The 22751-nt window shown below is 41.1% G+C and overlaps 1 protein-coding gene across 1 annotated transcript; it reads right to left on the reverse strand.

The window, feature by feature from the left end:
* Positions 1 to 4268: 4268 nt before the first annotated feature.
* si:dkey-121b10.7 (heparan sulfate glucosamine 3-O-sulfotransferase 6) lies at positions 4269 to 21992 on the reverse strand. The gene is made up of 2 exons (XM_046377661.1): positions 21135 to 21992; positions 4269 to 5795 (listed from the first exon to the last, which is right to left on the reverse strand). Exons 1-2 carry the CDS (start codon positions 21611 to 21613, stop codon positions 5177 to 5179), a joined length of 1098 nt encoding a protein of 365 aa, XP_046233617.1. The 5' UTR covers positions 21614 to 21992; the 3' UTR covers positions 4269 to 5176.
* Positions 21993 to 22751: the final 759 nt, after the last annotated feature.

Consider the following 22751-nt stretch of genomic DNA (forward strand, 5'->3'; position numbering starts at 1 on the left):
AATATAAATAAATGAAATGAAAAGTTGAATAAAATACAAATATAAGCTAAATAAAAATAGAATATATAAGCTAAATACAAATAGAACATAAAACTAAACATTTAAATAAGGAAGCCAGTTTTATGTGCAGCATAAATATACATGTGCAAGTATGTGCAAGATGAGGTAGTCCAGGAAGGTAGTCTGTTTTCTCCGTACCCCGAGAAAACCCACGCAGGCATGGGGACAACATGCAAACTCCACATAAAAGGGCCCAGACTGGGGTTCAAACCTGGAACCCTCTTGCTATGAGGTGACAGTGCTAACCACTGCACCATCATGCTGCCCTAGATGGTGAACATGGTAAATTTATTTACTTTGTTAATCCCAAAGTGGGAAGTTCTGCGTTTAACCCATCACTGATTGTAACACACACACACATGCAACATGCAACAAGTGTCCACTAGTCAGGTTGGCAGACTGGCAAGCAGCCATTCAGCCATTCCTCTCCCACCCAAGTGAGGACACTTGACCTCCTCAATAAGGGTCACCAGTCACTTTCATTAGGGGTGTAACGATCTGAAGGGGTGACATTCACTCATCCATTTCACTATCCGGGTTTGGTCTAATCCATGCGTGTTTGGATCCTATGCACCCTCAGTAGAGCCAGACGCTCACATGGACCATTGACAGGAAGGTCATTGTGTGAGCAAAAGAGAAATGTATCAGGAATAGAGCCAGGGTTTTTTTGGATAAAGGCCTGTTTCTGCAGACCTGCAGCTGAACCATCTTGTTTGCATATCAATACCTTCAGGCCTGAATAACTTCAGTCAGCTGATGAATGAGAGATTTGCTGCTATCTCAAGTCCCAGGGCTCTTTGGTGCAGAGAAAGGAAACTTTTCACCAGCGGGAAATTCGACGACATAGCCGGCTGGTTCCCTTTACACACTCCTCACCCATGAATGGGACCGTGTGACCTGAGTATATTCTATAACCGGTGGGTATGCAGGGTGGAAAATGAACACCATCCACCTGTCAAACGCCAGCATGTTTTAGCAAAAAACTTCCTGAGCTTACTGATCATCTAAATCATCATCTCTGTTTTGAAAATATACTTGGTGGCTGTGAAATTGGCTGCTGAGCTTTGAAATAAAAAAGGTAACTTCTTTGAACTGCAGCTTAATGATATTTTTAGGTTTATAATCCTGTTGTCAATTTTTGTACTTTGAACATGCAATAAAGTTCTTGAGCAAGAACCAGTTTTAAATATGTCACTAATATATTATGACTTTTCCAGTTGGTATAAAGAAGCTGTTAGCAAAGAGTTATGCTAATTTACAGAACATTAGAATTCACTTGGACTTTCTGTACACCTGACAAATAGCAATCTTTTTGGTCCCCGTTACATTAAAAATCTGGAAGTATCTAACTGTTTATCTGCTAAATGTTCCATTACATCCTAATTTGTCTGTGTGCTATTTGTTGCTGGACAGGTATGGTGTACAGTGCTTTGTTTTACTGTCTTTTCAATGCAGTTTTAAAGTTTTTCTTACTGTCTTATTTTTACTTTTTTTCTATGTCCCTGTAAAGCACTTTGGATTGCCTGGTGTCTGAATGGTGCTATATAAACAAACTTGTCTTTTCTTGCCTTAGAGTTGTTTCATCAGAATCATTTCACTGTACTTTGTTCAAGGCAGCTTCCAGCTGCAGACAAAGAGAGCAGTAAATCAGTAAAGCATAATAGTATGGATGAGGCAAACCAAAGCAGCGAGCTGAAAGTTGCCATAAAGCTGCAAAGTGCTAAGGGAACTGTTCAGTGCAGGGTGATAATTCTCTTTGAGTTTTTGACTATGAGACCCCTTTGACATTCCATGCAGTCATTTGATCCATGGTGATTAGTGCAGTTTTAAGTGTACCTACTATTGTCATTTTCCATTGTGATTCCAAATTGCCCACCTCTGCTGAATTGCCCTACTTTATGACTGCTTGTGTATCTAGTCAGATGATAACCTGGAAACTGGATCAAAGAAGGGTTTTCCATGGTTGATCTTTGTTAACTTGTGCCCTCATAAGCAAGTGGGCATTTAAAGAGTCCTCCCTTTGTTGTCACACGTCACATGTGATCACGGTGAGCAAAATAGGCAACACCTTTTAATACTGGGCCACCAGATTGTGGAACAAACAGTCCAGAGTTGTGCCAGCACAGCTCGCCTTTTCATAGCTCCTTATGGTCTGGCTTGGTAAATCCCCCTCCCCCATAATGGAAAACCCTACAACTTAAATCACTACTGATTTATAATGAGATGAAATAAGAAAGTAGACACATGGAACAGAAACCACTGTAGTGACTGTACAGTCCTGGAAAGATTGAAACCATACGCTGGTCTACCGTCCATGCATGCACCCTTGTGTATGTGTGTTTAGGGCCTGCATCGATTACAGATGTATGGAAGATATATCAGGTGTTAAATAATATTTTACAAATGTATGGAGGCGACCTATGCTCGACCCCTGAGTTAAATCAAAGTGACGGTGGGACATGGTACGTATAAGCACATATCCCCACTGCCAATAAACTAAACAGGCAGTTATTGATCCTCACCATCTCCCTTCAGTGGAGGTCCCAGAGGTTGGGAATGCAATATTAATGGATCAGGGGGGAGTTCTTGTATGCCTCTGTGTGTTTTTATTTGTGTGTGAGTGTGTGCATGTGTGTGAGAGCATACATCCATGCTCATAGCTCATGCAGGGCGACTCCATTAACCAGCGTGGTGGTGGCAGTCAGCAGTTTATGGTGACCAGGCTCACAGGTCAAGGGGGAGCGAAGAGGTCAAAGATTGCCATCCCCAGAAGGTCTCCAATCACCCCGGTGAATTGATTGCTTACACATCAGAAAAGCCACTGTCCTGAGTTAACTTCAAATTTAGCCCTGGATGCCTGCAGTCACATGACTCCCCTCCTATACCTCCAACCCCATCACCCACTCCCACCACCAACTTCATTCCATCTCTGCACACTTCAACTTGGAAGTGTTTGCCAAAAACTGACTGACACTCACTTATGCTAAAAGGAATGGCCTGACATTTCAGAAAATATAATCATTTGCTTTGTCGATAGCAGGAGTAGAAGACTGAAACTACTTTCAAATCTGAATGTTCAGCCAGTTAGCTTAGATCAGGATAAAGATGAGAAACAAAGGGAATGTTAGTTCTCAGCTCTGTCTGAAAGTAACAAAATGTGGGCTGAACATGCTATTCAGTGAGGTACTCCTAAGCTGATTTTGTTACTTTTGGACAGAGCCAAGTTTGCTTGCCCACCCAGCTATCAGTCTTTACTCATCTAACTGGCTGTAGCTTCATATTTAGCACACAAGAGTCGGAATAAGTGTGTTTCCCGGGATATCAAACTATTCCTTTGACCGGGATGGCTTGTTTTGCTCTTAATTATCCAACATAGCTTTGCAACCTGGGCCAGTTCTGTGACTCTGTAGAGTGACTGAGATTATGTATAAAGTACAGAGAAATGTTTTAAAAAAATTATAATCACTCTGACTCTTGCTGATAAATGGATTTTGTTACCTTTGCACAGAGCCAGCTAGTCTTTATGCTAAGCTAACTAGCTGCTGGCTGTAGCTAACTTGAAAAATATGTATTCATTAACATGACTGATTGATTGAGCCCATCTTAAAGTTATTTAAGCATGCTGATTGTGAGTGTAGCAATTGATTTTATGAATACAGGTTAAAGATTAATGTAACAATCCCCAGCATTTTCATACACTGTAAATAAATGTCAGCTTCATAGCAAGCAATTCCTTAAAATCACACAACAGTGATTAATTGTGTTTTCTTTTCAACCAGGGTCTTGTAGGTTGCTGCCAGGAGAAAAAAATCATCTGCTAAACAGATGTCTTTTATTCCAGTCAGCAGCAATATTGGTTTATATGGAATGAATACAAAGAAGATGAAGTGAGTTCACTGCAGAAATTTGCTCAAACTCATGTTTCAGAATAAAAGTTTTAGTCAGAATTTTCAGCAGAATTTCAAATACAAAAGTCTCAAAGAAAACATCTCAACAATAGTTTGTCATCTTATAAATTAGGCTTTTAGAAATATACAGTTGCATGTAAGTACTGATTGTGGAGGTGAGGCGATTAAATGAAGCTGAAACAATCACAGATACGGGTATTGTCTCTGGAGAACATTTTACACAAGCATTATACTGACCACTTAAATAACATCAAATTTACAATGTACTGGGTTTTATATTTCTGGTTCTTTTTTGCATCAGTATTAGGTACCTTCCTGCTTTTGCTACTTCTTTATTTTTTTTTTTTTGTTTTTATAAAATTACAAGACAGTCCAGACGAAGGAGTTTGCATTGAAAGAACTGAAGGAAAAGGAACTTTTCTGAACATATCTGCATACACTGTTTAAACTTAAATTTTCCCAGAGGTGAACACTGAACAATGCTGATGCTGGGATTCAGGCAACCCTGGATGATTACTTTATGCTTCAACAATACACATTTACATTTATTTTGGCTGTTCATTGTGCATAATTCAGAATGTTTCTTTACTCTTTGTCTGTCTTTCTTTTTTTTTCTTTTTTTTTATACAAAGCGTCTGTGTCTCAAGACTCCAATATGTCATTTGGCATATCTTTTCCCGGCTTATCTTGTCAAGGCTTGTTACTCATTTGCTATTTGGTTTAACTTTAGGCATATCTCTTTGCAGTGTTGGCATTTCTCTGCTGTAATTTTCAATTTAGAGGTTGTGTTGTTGAGTGTATTAAACAGCAGTGAGATCTGAGCATACCTCTAGCACTCAAGTTGCCAAGTGCTAAGAGTTCTAATTTAAAGCAAATAAGCATTATGCTTCAATGTGGCTTGCTCTAGTTACACTGCAGTGGCACTAGCCACAACCAGGGCTTCTCCCAAGCTTTTTTTTAGCATTGCTTGCTGAAAGGGCTCAGGGGAGCGCTCACAAACTTTGTTAGCATGGCTGTTATAAATCTGGAGGAAGACAGGAGTTTTCATGATCAGTTTTCATAGCTTAGGAAATGAAAGAAAGGCATACTTTGCACAGTAGGAGCTTTGGTAACACACAATGCTTTCAAGGTATCCCTCCTGTCGGTTTTGGCAGTTGGCTTCAGAAGAACACTACTAAAAGTTTTTAAGAGATTTGGTGAGTAGCTGTTCAGTCCCAGCCAAAATTGTGGCCAGTCATTTGGTAAAACTTGAGATTGAAGGGTCTGTAGAAGTCTCTGAGCCTAAGCAGGACCTCAGAGGGGATCTGGGGATGGGGCCTGCCCTTTGACTTCCCCAGGCAGCGCGGCCTGCTGCTCCCCTCTGGCTTCTTTAGGCAGGGGAAGCCTTTGGTCTGGTTGAAATAGAAGTGCTTGTCTGTCACCACACGTTTGAGTCCCAGGAAGTCCTGGACCCGGCCCATCTCGCCCGCTGGATCCGTCACAAGTCGTTCACCGCTAACAAACAGGAGGCGTGAGAGCGGGAAGAAGCGCAGCCAGTTCTCTAGGTGCTTGGCATAGATGCCAATGCGGACGGCGCTCCAAGATGTGTCGATGAGACCTGTGGTGGCATTGCGGAAGGCCAGGTTCTGGAAGGATGGGAGCCCGGGAGATTTGGTCAGAGTCTGGGTATAATCAGAAACAGCCCGGGTCACAGGGTCACGGACCACCACGATGAGCTTGGTGTGACGGCTCATTGAGAAGACACGGCGAGGAGCTTCTTTGGTGATAAAGTAACTGGGAGTTTTCTCCATGGTGATCTGACCCTCCAGAGTACGAGGCATCAGGTTCCTGCATGAAAGAGAAAATGAAAGACAAACAGACAGAGACTATTAATAAAACTGTGCTCTAAACATCTCACGAGTATCGAGAACATCTATATATTAGGAAAAATGAAGACATTCCCTTGCTTTTCTCATAATTCTCCTAACATTCCTTTGATGATTCCTTATTTGCCTTCAAGGTTTTTTGATTTTGCTTTGTAATTAGTGGGCTAAATCCACGATTAGAGCGAGATAAACATGATATTAGCTGCTGGCATTGATGTAGTGACCATGTCAGCACAGACTGGGACGGAGTCTCTGAGTGGCTACTGTAGGAAAACCGCATGGCTATATTAACCTCAGAAAAGTAATTTCCTCTCATCCGCTGCCTCCTCCTAAACAGGCTCATAACAGCCTGGACTCTCCCTCTGCTGCTGTCCCAAAGGACTGGAATAATAGGCACATTACTGTCATACCAGTGGTATTTGTAGTTTTACAGCAGGGTTGGAAAGGTTACTGTGAATGTGAATGTGACTATTTTTTTTTCATTTTTTTTCCTGTTTTATGTGTATTCCAAGCTAATGCTCATCAAATCACAACGTGGGACAAGTGACTTGAAAAATGTAATGATTCACTCATTACCTTTTGTTCATGTTAAAACAGCAGGTAATAGCCTAGTAGCAGTTTAACAAACATTATTTTAGTTTTCATATAATTCATAATAAAAACATTGTACTCCTCAAGATAATAGGCCTTTTTTTCCCCCCGTAAGCCATAACAGGGTAACTGGTCAAGCCAGCATGCATAGCACCAAAACCTTGGAAAGGAAGAAGCTAAATGGAGTTCATCCATCATTAATTTTAATATTTACATTTCCTACAATAAAGTGTAAACGTCTTCTGTGAAAAAGGTCTATCTAGTGATATTTCGCTCAAGAGAAGTGAGACAGGGAAAGCAGCATAAGTAGTCAGGCAATCAGACAGGTTTTAAACAAATCTTTCAGACAGGCAAACGTAAGAAAGATGAAAACAGTTTTAACTTTGAATAAAACAATGAGTCAAGATAATCTGATGAAATATTTGACTTATTTATGACCTGTCTGATTGTCTGATTACTTGTTTTCTTCCCAGTCAGACTTTGGTGCCAGATGCATTAATGTTATCCCAGATCTCATGAATTAACTTGGTGAGTACAGTGTTATCATTACAGAAAATAAGGGGCCAAATAAGACCCACTAACAATACGCTGAAATTATCTTTTAATTTATTGAATATTTTGTTAGTAATGCAAACAGTCAAAAGTCCAAAAGTATCTTGTAACAAACAGATTAGTCAAATATCGTCTTATGGTAACCATGTGTTTGCATTCAAACCTTGTTGTTGCCTTTGGCCCTCTGATTATAATTATCATCAGTGGTTGAGGTATTCTAGGCACACGTTAGCTTTTAGAGGACTGGGCTGACCTCTTCCTCGTGATCTTTATCCCTACTTAGATGACTCAGAGGCTGACAAGATGTAGTGGTACCTCAAAGTGTTCAACAAACCCTGACCAAAGTCTGCATTTGACTGAGAGTCCCTATAACATGCCAGAGCAGATTGTATATAAAACAAGGGAAATGGGAGGGAAAGGAAAACCTATTTGTCTCCTGTCCTTAATTTCATTCCAAAGCTACTGTAATGCTAAAATGGAATCTAACAACCTCCGTTATAAAAAAATATATTGCCAATTTTCCTCTCTAAAAAAGACAAAAAAGAAAAATACAGCCCCTTTTGTTCAGTTTAGAGGAGATTCAAATCTCAGGCTCAGTTTGTGTTATAGAAATCAAAGCAGTGAGGAATGCCAGTGTTGCAACTGTGAAAGATCCCTCAGCTAATTTCCATGCTTCCCTCCTCCCTTCACAGCAGGCATGTGGTGATGGTTGGGTCGGAGTCTTCGTGGTTGGTCTGTAAGCAAGGGGCTTATGGGACTCTGAGCTCTGGTGTGTGGTGATGGAGCCGACTCCATGTTCCTCTCTGATCCAACACACACAGTCAGCTCCAAGTCCGGCATGTCCCCTGGCATTAAGCAATGAGGGTAACACCAAACACACAACTTATGGTATTCATAAGAAACCTCTGACTTGTATTACAGGGCGGGGGCTAAACAAAACGGAGACAAATACAGCAAATACCAAAGGAAGAAAAGTTTACAAAAACAATACTGTTTCTATGGCTAGTCTCAACATTGGGATATTACAATGAGCATTTGAGGCCAAAGCATAAGCTACACACTAACACTCTGTAGCCAAGTTCCTGAGACAGGCTTATTTCAGGTCACCACATGATGTGAGTGGCAGTACAGTAAGATCTCGATTCCAGAAAAAGTGAGCTAAATTTCTACTTTGGATCCAAGGAACAACTCTAGCTTTGAGAGGAAATTCCACCCTCGGATTAATGTCATCAATCTGTGAGGTTATTTTGTGGTAACGGCACGCCGTTTCAGTTCATCTACTTCTCATCAACCTACCTTGTTTACCTGTGTTTCCTACATTTCTGAACCCCTGAGGGAACATGCCTATGACAATTAAGTATTTCCAGGACAGAAAAAGGACAGCGATGCATCCTTTTGTCATCACATTTTTGGCCGCAGTGAATCAATATAACTGTCAGTGGAGTGTATTTCTTCTATGATGAATTTCTCCTTGTATGACCCTTGAAAATTAGTGAAAACAGTGGCTGCAGACATAATCCTTCTGCTCTAAAGGGACTGAAACTTGATGGTTACTTCTGGTGTTTACTGTGAAACAATTTTCTTCTGTCAAACAAAGTTTGGGAAAACATAGACTAGCATCAGCTAATGTAATTTTAACCAAAGGAATACAGAGAAAAACATACTACCAAACAGTAAATATGACAGTTATTTTTAGTATTTTTATATTTTTCTGCGGCTGCAGGCAGCAACATCCAAAGCCCACAACCAGCTCTGAAAACAAAAACAGCTAAGGTGCCAGTGTGTTTGCACAGTTTGGTATTTTGTGAGTGTGTCTTCAGCAGACATCAGTCTAATGGAAGCCATAGTGTTCCATTTGAGGCTGAGTGGGGCTGTCATTGACATCATGTTTACATTTTGGACCACTAGCCTGTAATCACAGAAGAGCCTGGCTACAACAGAAAGCACAGGAGGAGGCCACACAGAGATGGAGTACAGGGTACAGGAGAGTGTGCAGAGAAACAATATGAGTAGAAGAGCAAAAGAAAAGAGCGGGTGAGAATAAATATTAAGGGTGCACGAGAGGTAAGAGCACACATGTAGAAACGAAAACAAACAAAAAAATCCTCTCATTAACCTGGAGCCACTGCTCAGAAGCGTCTAATCTCCCTTTTCTCATGAAGATAAAAACACAGCGTTTGTTCTTTTTATCTGATACCAGCTGCTGTTAGTGACGCCGCCAATGAGAGTTTAGGGAAACCTGGTTGACCTGTTGTTTGTTTTCATCACACCTTCACCGTTAGCATCTGGAGCAGGAATGCAGTCGGGTTTGAAAGTACGCAGATGTGAGTTTATCTGCACATTCAAAATGTGTCCAGACGCTCTCACACGCTCACATTTAGCTGTGCTCCGTGTGGGTGGGCTGCGCTTTATTGGAGCCTGTTTAAAGGACTGCAGGCTAATAGGCTACTGTTTAAGACTAGAATATGAGGGCACATGAGTGAGCTGTGCATGCGGACCTACGTCAAGCTCTCAGCAAAAGCAACAGGAGACAAGCCTGCTTGTGTCTGCTCCATGTGGAGGTAGCAGACAGATTATTTAAATACCATTTTCCATTTCTGCCCTACAAGCCAAGTTGAGGTAACTACATATTTGGTCAAAAATGAGTTAACACCAGAATCTTTGACATTTTTACGAGATAAAAAATGATTATTCCAAAGAAATGTCACATTTCCATGAACACGCTACGCAAAATTTGCAGCAAGTCTAACTACAAAATGGAGTTAGAATAAAACACGAGCCAAACCGCACTCTGCACTCTGGCTTGGTAAACTGGGCTTGTCGACCACTTACAATACTCTACAGAGATGCAGACGAGTGTGTCTCTCATTAAAGAATGAAAGTCAAGATATCTCATCCTCAGGTGTGTAGATTTTGACCTCACTTTTGAAAGTCCAACTATGTGAACTTGCAATGCTAAACCGCTGAAGTCGACCAACTTTAAAATCACACACATTAAATCACGCGTTAGAAATTGCAGATTAATTGATCAATTTCAATATACGCAAAATGTTAGAATAAAAAATGGTAGACAGAAAAAGGCAGCACTACGATCTCTGTGAACTGTTCAGTGATCAAATAGTTTATTCTCTTAAACACACTAGTATCTGAAAAATTCTGAAAAAAACACCTTAAGAGCCTCTGCAACTTGAAAACCCTGCCTATCAGCTTTACTGTTTCTCTAGTTACTGCTTTATGACTTTGCAGGGAGGACTGCCACCCTGAATGAAGGGTTTCACCCACTAAAGTGCTTATCAAATGCCACTGCGTGTGTATAATTTAAAGCAAAAAGGGCACCTGCAGGCACGATAAACACGGCGGCTATTGTCACTTTTCCAGTGGGAATCACAAACTTCTTTTTCATTTCTGTTTGTACACCACCCATCTCTCTTTCTGTGCTTTCTACTATGGCACATACACTCACACGCATAAACACAACACACTCACATACACACACTGAACATGCCTTCCACAGGATGGATCCACATCTGGGAGCAATGAAGTCTTCAGTATGTGCGTGTGTGCGTGTATGTGTATGCGTGTGTGTGCGGAGATGAGGGAAGTGTTTCTGGGTTAGGAAGTTTCCCTCTGGTCCCGGGGTTCTGAGCTCTGAAAGCTGTGATCCATACCGGCTCTGCTGGGCCAGAGGCCAGACCCCCGGACCCTCTTAATCCACACCAGCCTGTACTGCACGGAAATGGACTATTCCAGCCTGAAGGTCACAGGCAGATGGTTGTGATTCAGAGGGCGAGACCACCAGGGATCATGGGGGATCATGTAATGCAACATGTCATCATGTGCACATTTCTCTCTCGTACATGTGAAGTTTCCCCCTCTTTCCTTTCCTTTATCCCTCCATTTCTTTTTTACTCGCCTCCTCTATTTCTTCCAATTTTCCTCATCCCCCTCTTACAACTTCAAAGCCCACACTTGGCCTCTGCTACATCCTTTAAAGTGAGACTGTTATGAATACATTTGACACGTGTGAAGGAATTTTAAAACACGTCGAAGTCCTCTACCACTACACGGGGACATATGAAGACAGATACAGTCTGCCTGTGTGTGTTCAAAGATCTGTAAAAGCTGCTGCGTGGAGGGAGAGGTTTGTCATTACTGACAGCAAATACAGGGCTGAGGAGCTTCTGTGGGCTGATTAGAAGTCAGCGGGGACTGTAAGCAACTCAATAAAAGAGGAGGTAAAGTAGTACTTCTCTTTGTGTCTGTTGGAGTTGGGCCATTGCATTAGTTGGATGGCAATGTACACAGCATTGCTACTTCAAAAAAGAATAAAAGAAAACCTTCTTCTTGGACATTTTCTTATTTTTTCAGGTATAAAAATTTCTGGTTACCAGGCTGCCAAAAGGAGCTTTTAGGCCTAAAGTGATTAATGATAAGTAATTGCATATTGTCATTATAGAGATTTTGCTTCATGCAGTTGGCTTTAGAGTCAGAGTTTGGTCAGCTTTAGCAAAGGTGCGCTCATAAAATGAAATTTAAAGAGCTTAATTACCCCATAGACCTGTTTCACCGTCTAAGAATCTCTGAAGCCTTTTTTTTGTGGCATATAAGTTGCATATGAAAAGAATTTCCTGTGATATAATTCACATGACCGTGAAAATATCGAACTAATTTTAATGCTTACTGCAGGTTAGAAAAAATATTCAAGACCTTTTTATAACTAATGTTCTTTTTAGGGAACTAAAATCCTTTTAAAAACTTTGTCAAGACCTGCAGGTACCCTGTGTAACACTGAATGCGCCCATTACACAATATCTGTATTACATAAACCCATATTTCTTACATCTCATATTACTATATTTCACTTCAGAGCATGTGTGGCGGACTGTTACAAACTCCGAAGGTTACCGTCTGGCTGACGCACCAGGGCGGTGAAGAGTATTTTTACCGAGGAGGTTTGCATCACTGGTGTAGGTCGGTAGGAAAGAGCTGAAAAATGTGTCTAGCTGAGGGGAAAAATAGAAGCGTAACAGTTAATAGAGACATCACAGGGCCTGAGTGCAGGGAGTAAATCAGAAGCGGTCAGTCAGAGTTTCCTTTGAGAAACCAATACAGCCCTAATAACAGAGGAAGAGTTATGTGTGTGTATGCGTGTGAATGTATGTGGGCATTTCAGTGAAGATTCCACAGTATAAACCTTTAGCTTTAGCTTGCGTCTGTTCGAAATGCTAACAAGGATAGTTAACATTTTAGGAAATTGATTTCCTGGTGAGAGTAAAATGAGAAGATTGAAATGTCTGTACACTACATATGAAGCTACAGCTGAGAGCTTAACTTAGCTTAAAGACTGGGAACAGATAAACAGCTAACCTCTGACGTGACATTTTTTGTGTGATATAGAAAAACCTCAAGTGTAAAAATGACAATTCACCATGTTGCGGGGGCTTTGTTTGACACATGACCCCCATATAACTGCACGGTTGTAGATTTTATTACTTTCGAACAGAGCCATGCTCACTGCTCTCGCTGCTGACTGTTATCTTTACTGTACAGACATGAGACTGTCTTCTCATATAACGCTTGGCAACAGAACAGATAAGCTAATTTCTCAATAGTGAAGGCAGCTTGAAGCAGTTAAAAAACAAACAAACAAAAAAGTACCAAAACTTCACAAAATAAGCAAGAAGGAATATGTGACCAGCTGAATTAAGTAAACTGCAAAATGATAATGAGCACAAAGAACCCAAAAAATTAAATACTAGGACCCATTTAAAACTATTTAAAAGTAAATAGTAATTTAATACTTAAAAATCACTACAGGAAGGAAAAAGGAAGAAAAGATAAAGAACAGGAAGAAGAGATGCCATTAATGGGATTTAATTCTCTGATAGTGTAACAACCTGTAATGACCTGACATGAAGCCTGCTATGTGTGTTTGAATGTTCATGTGTGAGTGTAATGTATGTGTCCATATGTGCGAGTGGGAATAAATGTGTGTGTGTGAGCGTGTGTGCGTGTTGCCACTGATTGCTCCCACTCCTCCCAACTTATCGAATGGGAAAATCTGCCGTGGTGTTCCTGCCCTGCCCACAGTGGCCTACTTGTGTGGCTTTATCTCAGAGCTACCAGGGGCCTCGGGGGCCCCTCCCTGCCTTCATCCGATCTCCTGAGCACAGGATGGAGGGAGGGAAGGACGGATAGATCCAGTAGATCCTGACCCCTGTGATGTCATGACATCCTCGCCACAGTTACATAATTTGGCTGTTCGTAAGATGGTGTGATGAGACTGGAATGTTTGTGGTTTCATTTTGGTTTAGTTCATTTAAATGTAGAAGTCTTCAGGAACAGGTCTTAACTGATTCTAGCTTCTCACGTGTGAATACTTTTATATTATAATTTTCTTATATTAAAATGAATATCTTTGCACTTTGCGCTGCTGGTTGAACATGCAAAGGACTCTTTTTTCGGGCATTTTATTGGCTAACAAATGCATCAGTCATTTAAGAAAAAATCACAAAAACAAAAGTTAACTGCAGCCTTAGAGCACGTATTCATGCTATACATCATATTAAATACAGTGTAATCAAACTTTTACTTAATGATAAATATCAGATATAGTTTATTACACTGATCATGTCATGGTATCATCATTTCTTTCTTATATTCAAAAAGACAGATAGATAGATAGATTTTGGCCTTCAGTTCACACAGTCTATTTGAACATTAATCACGGGACAACATGCACAGCCTTTAATGTTTACCCTCCTCTCTGAGTCTGCACCCTGCAACAGAAAAAAACCCCAAACATGTTTTCACTAATTAAACAGCTTTGATAAATGAGTACACACACACACACACACACATGTGCACACACAGCTCAGAAACAGGACTTTTGCTCATCTGGCAACTTCCCAGATCCTGACCAATAAGATCACTCGATACTGGCCCATCCTGAAAACCCCACTTCCGAGCAGTTACTGCCTGCTTCTTCTTGTGGTTTCTCAGCTCATTGTTAGCAGCGTCTGAAGCTGAAAAACGGAAATCACTGCTGGCAGAGGCACGGCTTTTACAACTGGAAGCAGTCCATTCACTGATCTCTTATTAGTGCCATCTATCAGGCTGATCAGAGTTGGCTCAGCTGGCTTTGGCTAAGTTTACACACACATCAAACATACAGGACACAGTAAAGTTTGGATGGACATGAAGCAGGGGCTGGTGCTGCTTTCCAGATTTCCTCCAATCACAGTGTCTTATTTGATGTTTTGCTTGTCCTCAAATTCAGCTGGAAGTCTTGATGCCAGAATTTCAGGCATAATTAATCTCATTTCCTCTCAAAACCAGCACAGGCATCACGACAATTAACCAATTTCTCTAAGCTGGTTATGTCAAACCAGTGGAAGTTTTCTGGGCAGCTTTTATAAGCAAACAAAGAAAGGTGTGTTTCTCTGTGGGATTCTGAGAGTGGCTGCAGGTTCTCACGACCCCCACCCAGACAGTCAGACATTAAACAGAGATAGACACCAGTGTGAGGTCCACTGACACACACACACACACACACACACACAGTCAATAATTACCTGACTCTCCAGACAGACTAGTGATACTTAGTTGGGTGTGAGTTTGAATTTCTGTTCTATCAAAACCAAACAGCCAAAGCTATGCATGAACGTATCTACTTATTTTTCCTCAGCTGCGTGAAATAATAATCATGAGTATACTGTATTTTAGTATTTTAGTAATTAATTACTTTTTCGCAAAAAAATGTCAAACTTCCTTCTCGCGTCTCAGCTTTGGGGACTTTTCTGTGCTTCATATCAATGTAAACTGGATATCTCGGGGTGTTTGTCTCGGGTTTTAAGTATTTTTTGCGTTTTTGGGTTGTTTTTTTTTAAGACATTTTATAAACCACATAATTGGTAAATGAATCATGAAAATAATCTAAAGATTAATCAATAATTACAATAAGGGTATATTTTTATTCAGTATTTTATTGCATTTTTAAATTAAGATTACAAGAATATCAGATATTCTTAAAACTAGTGGACTAAAAAGTATAGAAAAAATGCATGTAACACTTAAGTCCACCTTCCGCACTCCGATGACTACACATCAACTGTCAAATTTTTCTTTCATTTTGTAATTCTTTCACATCCTCTTTTTTTTCACATGAATAACTCTGTTTCTGTCTTACTCAATTGGTTTTTCTTTGCTCTAACATACAAGGCAGATGAGACAAAGGGTAGAGAAAAGAAGAAAGAGGAGGCTGAGAGCAAATCCAGGCAAATTATTTAGAGAAGAAAGGTGGAAGAAGGAGAGGGATGATTTTGTCGTGGGCCATTAAACATGGTGGATCATCAGTCATCTTGATCTCTGTCTGTTTAATGAGGAAAGGCAGACTTTGATGAGTTTGGGGCTGAAGGAAAGTAACAGCATGTCTTAAGTCTTTTACTTAAAATGCATATTCTCAGTCTGACAGCCTGGAATTAAAACCCAGAAGATTAAAAAATGAAAAAAAAATCAGTCACAGTGATGAATTCAAACTTTCTCAGTGATCATCTCATTGTGCTTCTCTCACCAGTCATCTGATGCCATTAATTGTGATTGGATGAGACACAACGTGTTGGGAGCAGAAAGGTCAACCAGTGATAAGCTGTCAAAATACTGATGACTGAGTTGGATCAGATTTTTTTTTTTAAACAATTAAAAATCCATACCAATCCTGAAACGATTTATCAAGTCATTTTGATTATATCTTTCATTTTTTCCATCTTAATTTACATATTGTATTAATTCTGACAAAAAAAAATCTCTTTACATGTAAATAGCAGCACGTGTAATGTTATGTTTATTAGTTCTGACAGACATGTGGAGACTCTTGTTCATGGTCACGGACACAACCAACTAGTTTTTCATTCCTATGCTGATGCTGCTTCAAATACTCACAAAGCATTGAACCCTGTCTTCTGTACAAAGATTTCTCTCCTCCAGCAACATCGACACAATTTTTCCACGACGGCCTCTCTTCTACACAAAACCCTCTGAAAAAGGCTATCGGCAACATGCAGCTTCGAGGAATGTGAGCAGGGAGGAATTCAACTGGAGAATCCCCTCGTGATGGGTAGAGTGAGTCTAACAGGAAATAAAACCTGGACATTCCTGTCTAGGTAGCACATCCAGCACTCAGCAGAATTATACAACATGCTTCTGTGAGACTACGAGACAAAGAAACGAGTCGATAAGAGTGAAAAAACATCAGCTCAACTCAAGGACTCGTCTAGTGGCTTTACATTACACAGTCTGAGTGACCTGAACAAGCGGATAAATCCACTCCAGCAGCACGCAGACTGTGTGGTATAAATGTCAGCAGTGGAAGGGAGTAACAGCTCCTTGTCAACAAGATTGAATATTCAGAAGTTAATTAATTTCTGCTGCAGCAGCGCGATAAAGGGGGAGAGAGCGAGATCAATAGAAAGAACCTATTTTAGGCAATCGATACTGGGAAATGACATTTATATTTGCTGGATATTTATAGCGTCAAGAAAAGGTGGAGAGACACGAGCGAAACAGTGGGAGTGGGTGGAGTTCAGGTAGAGCTGAAGCAGTGTGAATGAATCTGAGCTCACACACATGCTCACACTCACTCACTTGCACACCATGGCTGTCTAAACCCTCATTCTCCACCACCAAACCACAGAATCGTTTCCAGTAGATGGCAAAGCCAAGGCTTTTCCACATATAAGCATTTTTTCTCAAACAATTTGCCAAATGCTTCCTTTAAGGATGTCCATGTGTTTTACTTGGTTACCAGCTGAAGACAGAGGCCAAGGCTCTCTCCCAGCTCAAAGACACAAGCAGCACTTTGAAATGAAGAGTTCTGTCAGAGAAGAAATGTTTAAAGGATACTTTCCAGCCCAGTTTCAGATGATGGTGTTGGCTTCACATACAACGGCTCTGTTTCAAATTGATGCATGTGAATCACAGTGTACTTACTGTAAATTAATAATATTTTTATAACTACATATGATATCTGGAGGAAAGGAAGAGGCTGGAGGACAAAGAGAAGGAAGAAGGGAAAGGAAAGGTATGGCATGTCTGGGGACAGGCCAGTGCTGAGATATGTCAATCAACACTTGCGTTTTTGTTTTTGGAAGTTTAGATGTGAAATGATGAGAAAGAAAGGAAAGAAAGAGACCAGAAGAGGCTGTGGGGCTCAGGGCCCCTTCAGATCGACTCAAGTACGGTACTCCTGCACTGAAGCCACCTGTCATGTTCCAAATATTTTCTAATTAATTATAAACTGGATATTATTTCACACCATCATAATCACATAAGGTGGATACTTTTTTCCATAAAATTAAACTGTTAATGTTAATTGGTTTTATTCAATACATTTAGCTAACCATTTTAAGTATTCATCCATTAGTTTTAGCTAACTGTTTTGATTGCTTATCCATTAGTTTTGAATAGATATCAAGAAGTTCTCCAGATCAAGTAAAACATTGTTTGTAATTGCCCTTTAGAAGAACACGTCTCCGATGTGATGCTGTGTGTGTCTGTGTGTGTGTGGAGGGGCTCCACCCTTGGTGAAACACAAAGCGCAGGGGAGAGGAGCTAGCAAGACCATAAATGACAGCAAAATGCACTAAAGACTCTCACACTGGGCTGAAATGAAAAGAGAGCACATAAATCAGGTAAATGACATGAATAAAATATATTGTTTCTTTCAGCGAGGGCAGGAGGTCCCACTGGGTGATCCAGACGCCCTCCCAGGCAGAAAAACTGCTGTATATAAAAATAAAAAAATTCCCCTTAACTCCTTTTTCTTGTCTGTAAGCCAGTCAGCTTCTGGGTACAATAAGCTCCCCCTATAGCACTGAAGGCTGGGATGCAGTAGGAATACTGAAGTGTTCAACGCAGACCAGCACTATGAAGGGAGGAGGTGGCTGGTTTAGGGGTTTTGACTAATGCTTCATAAGGCCTTGTTTAACCACGACTGGGGGCCTAATCCCTCTCAGCCACTCCACATGTCCCTGAGCTGTCCGTGTTAATGCCTGACCTGTCATTACACCAGTCCAATTCACACAGTGTTGACACGGGCTGTCAGCAGATTAGGACAGAACAAAAACACACATTTCATTACGCCTTCACGAGAGAAAAGGAGAGGAAGTGAGGAAAGGAGGTGTAAGTGTCATGTCTGTGTTAAGAGAGTACAAGGTAAGGTCAGTTTGTCCACAATATAAAGCAGTAAAAGGAAAGCCTAAAGGTCACTGGTCTCCTCACCTTTAGCCCTTTCTAGTGTTCAGTCGTTTGTCACCGTTCAGTTGGCTACATATCACAGAGCATGTTACTTCACCTGAAAATCCATTTCATCAGTCGTTTGGGTTTTACCTTCACTTGTATTGGATTATTTTATCACTGTAGATCATGTAATATGTAGTATCAGTGAAAACCATGCTGACTGTCTGCTAAACTGAAATTTGACCCAAAAGTGCTGACCTCCACAGCAGCATCCAATGGGATTCCTGAACTGAGAGTTCTGAGCAGCAAGATGGTGGAAAAGTTGATTTTGTAAATCTACGAATTCACAGAATTCTGTTACTTGAGTAAAAAATCAGTAACCTCAAAGAAGGCGGGAATACAAGGTTAAAAAATTATTTATTTATCATTTATTATTATTTTTACATTGTTTATATTCAGAAGTACACACAGCATCCTTCGCTTTAGGAGTGTTTCCTGCTGATCATTTCCTGTGCGATTGGTCTGAGAGCACTAAACCTTAACCACTTACACATCACCAAAGCATCCCCTTAAATCTGCTGAGAGAGCAACAGCAATCATAAAAATGTTTATTTTAAGCATTAGTTCTCCTTCAAGTAGATTCACCTCCGAGAAGTGACAACATGTTAAATAGATCCGAAACAACTCACCTATTAGAGCTGAAAAAATTAATTCTGTATGTTAAAACATTGTTCTCTCATTTATGTTTCTCAAATGTGAGGATTTACTGCTTTTCTTTTTCACATAATGGTGAGCTTAAGATCTTTGGATTATGGACAGAAGGTTGGACAAAACAAGGAATTTGAAGACATCATCTCTGATTCTGTGAAATGATGACAATGCATATTTTTTAGACAGAACCATTAATTGAGAAATTAATTGGCAGACCGATTATTAATTATCAGTTCAAAATAGCTAAAATTAGTTTCAGTTCATCCTTTCACATTTGCGACCACTGATCGCAAACAAACTCACATATCTGCGTTGAAACTTTTTCAGGGGGCTCAGTTTTAGAGTTAAACTACCTGAACACGCACACATCACACCACATCACTCATAACCGTATCATCGCCACACACTCATCGGGTGTAGCAGGAAACCCTCAGCTTCTTCCTCTTCCTGGCAACTGTGTTGAGTCATAAGAAAGCAAACCAAGAAAGCAAGCACGTGCACACGCTTTGATGTCCTCCCATGTCACTTAGTGCTGTCCCACCTGAGCCTCACTGTGAACAGATCATTACCAGCCTGTATTGATCTCTCCCTGCGTCTCCCTCTGTCTCTTTCTCTTCTGTCTCTCACCCCACATTTTTTCTTCCGCACCTCCATGTTCTCTTTTCTCTCTTCTCCTTGTCTCTTTATCAAACTGTCATTTGCTCCTCGTGTCTTTTTCCCTCATTCTCCCTCTGTAATGGTTTTCCTTTCTTTGTTTTCCTCCCTGTCTGCTTCTTTTTCTCTCATCTCTGTGCCGTCAGACATCAGCTGCTTAACATCTTTAAACTGCAAAACCAATATCCATATATTTTCCACCCATTTTATTTATCAGTTTAAACATTTACATTTCAAACGTGGAAACGAAGATGAAGTTCTCTGCATGTTAGCGTTCTTTAAGATTTTCATTTGTCTGCGTCTGACTGGAAAAAAATTAAAACGGAGGCGATTTGTGACTGGAAAAACGTCACTCTTCACTTTCAAAGACCCATTTTAGCTGATCCTCAAGCAAACACTACCTGACTGTGGGGTCATTTGCACTACCACCATCCACAACCATAACCCATCCTCCCTCTGTGATCAGGCAGGTACTGAGGCCCTCAGGGGACCAACACTGCACACTTAGGGAAGCAACGTGTCAGCTCAATAAACAGCAATTTATTGGCAGGGGACTGAATACGCTGCCATCCTTGGAAGCTATCAGCAGAGGCTCTTATTGGTGCTGAGAGATATAAATGAAGAGAGGAGCTGGGACTGATCACACCAGCATGAGATGATGTGCCTGCCTGCACAAAGACACATCTTATATAAGTGGGGAACGCATTTGAATTAGCTGTTCTGGTTACATCACACACAGTCACTAATATGTCATTACCTTCTGTAATAAGGGAACCTAATACACGGTGATAAAGTATTGTGTATGTTCGACAATTTATTTTTCCATTAAGGTCTCAGAAAAACAAGACAAAAGTCATTCATGCACATATGGCACTAAAAAAAGTGTAAAATCGCATACGTGTGTGTGTTAAAGTGTAAAACTGCCCACTTCTCTATTTGAGATCCTCAAACAGTATCACTTATCTGTGTGCAGCACTATTTCCAAACATATCTTGCAGTTTTTAAGGTCAGAGGAGTTTCCAAAGAAACAAAATTAGTTCTTTAGATGTAACTGTGTCTGGCTGATAAGATAAAACACCTCCTGTGACATCCACCAAAGACACCGAAGAAAAAATACATAATTCTGAGCGATCTTGAAGAGTGTAGAGAAGGGGTGGACCGCCAGCGTATTTGCTCTGCATGATCTGATTTTACCACTGCATGTTAACACTGCTGGGCCTAATGCAATGTATCACAGTAATAAGATGTCTGATTTTTTTTAGCCCACTTGCAGCCTTTGCTAAATTCAGCTTAACAAAGATAAAAGGCTTCTGCACATATTTATACGCAGCTTGGAGAAGAAAAAGAAAATCCAGAGCTCTTACATTACCCGACATTACCTGACAGTAAGGAGCTACACCTTCTGATCAGGTTTCACTTTACTTCTGCCCTAAACTTTGACCTTTACAGTTCAGGAGCCGGACTATTCGGGTTGTTTGCGCATTTGAGGGGAAAACTTGTGAATTTAAGTAAATGTTTAATGAACTGTTGTACCCTTAAGGAGGAAAAAGCTTCTCACCTGTACCATTCCAGTCCCTTATCGTAGAAGCGGTCAAAGAAGTGCGGCTCAGACCCGACGGCTCTCACGTCCGGATGGATGCGGAGGAACTCCAGCAGAGCCCGAGTGCCACCTTTCTTCACGCCTATGATGATGGCCTGAGGAAACTTTTTGCTGCCGAAACTATTGGCTATAGATATATTGCTAGTAGGAGCATCGCTGTTCGACAAGTCCGACAGCTGATCGCGGACGAACGAGACCTGAGACGCGTTATACGCGCCGAGCTGCTGCGGTGACGCTTCATGTCCATCATTTAAGATAATTTTGTTCTGAAAATTACTTTGTCTGTCGTACACAGGCCTGGGCAAAGAGTCACAGTATCCGTTGAGGCAGTAAAAGAGGTAAGTGAAGAGAATGATCATGGTAAAGAAGACGGACAGCTTGGACTGCACCTTCAGGTGTCCAAAGTTGAACGCAGCTCTCCATTTACTACATCCCATGAGTCGCACTCCTGAGCATGAGGACACAACGCAGGAAACATGCCATATCAGAGGACTTTATGCTACACACGTTAAAAGTTACTCAAGCTGAACGCTTTAACAAAACACCATAGTCGTGCCATAGCAGCAAGTGGAGCAAAACTTGCTCCGCGCGCGTCAAAAAGCTCCACATCCTCCTCGGCTTATCTTTACCCGCCCTTTGCCTCTCTGTCGGTACGTCAAATCCTCAAAGACAACTTGGAGATTTCCCAGTAACTTGAGCAAAGTCCCAGCGAGGCTCAGCTGAAAGGTGCCCGTGAATTCGTGTCCCGCAGCGCTTCGTGCCTTCTGTGCGCTCCCGTGGCTCCTTTGGCAACGACTCTATAGGAAACCCTCAACAACACCCCTTCCCGTCTGACTGCCAAATCCACGCCCTGTTCATCAGACACACGCCCCCTCCACCCTCACCACCGCGCGACATTAAAATAACTGCGAAAAATAATTAATAGGCGCGCTGCACTCTCTCCAAGTTGTCAGAGAGGGAGAGACTATCATATCACATTATTTTGAAAGCGACTGAGGAGAAATAGTCGTTAGTTTAATTGTGTTTAATGTTCTGGAATATATTTGGACCATGATGAAGAGGGGATATTAGTTTCTGATTGCAGACTGGGGATACAATTTCCCCTCATTTCCCATCTAAATTACCACATCCAATGTGAAGCGCTGTGCACATTTGGAAGCCTCACCGCTCCAAGCTCCAGGTCGTTCATTCCCAAACTGTTCGCTGTGGACGGAGCGATTGGCCACCTGCTGTCTGCCAGCCCTGTTGACCACACACCCCATGGAGCCAGCTATGACACCCGCATTTAACCTTTACACTCTTGCCCAACGGGGAAAGACAGGTGTGTCATCAGCTTTTTCCCTTCTCCACGTGTGTGTGTGTGTGTGTGTAGGCGTGAGTTAACAATGGCAAACAAGCAGTAATCGAGAACCACCAGTTTCTCTCCCCTTCAACTTGGACATACGAGATATATGCTGATATGCGGGTTTTTCTGACTTTGTATGTCCCTGGGAAGTCTACCAATTTGTTCTCGAATCTTGCCAAGAATGCCTGAGGACGGAGATCATATTTTCAGCAGTGATATAATGTCTGTGT

This window comes from Scatophagus argus, chromosome 21, assembly GCF_020382885.2.
Source record: "Scatophagus argus isolate fScaArg1 chromosome 21, fScaArg1.pri, whole genome shotgun sequence".
NCBI lineage: Eukaryota > Metazoa > Chordata > Actinopteri > Scatophagidae > Scatophagus > Scatophagus argus.

What these genes read in the sequence shown, in the direction of transcription:
- si:dkey-121b10.7 (XM_046377661.1), bottom strand. Translation starts at nt 21,613, where the DNA reads ATGGGATGTAGTAAATGGAGAGCTGCGTTCAACTTTGGACACCTGAAG. An exon ending in AAGGGACTGGAATGGTACAG is followed by an intron (nt 5,796 to 21,134) that starts GTGAGAAGCTTT and finishes TCTTTCATGCAG; the next exon opens with GAACCTGATGCCTCGTACTC.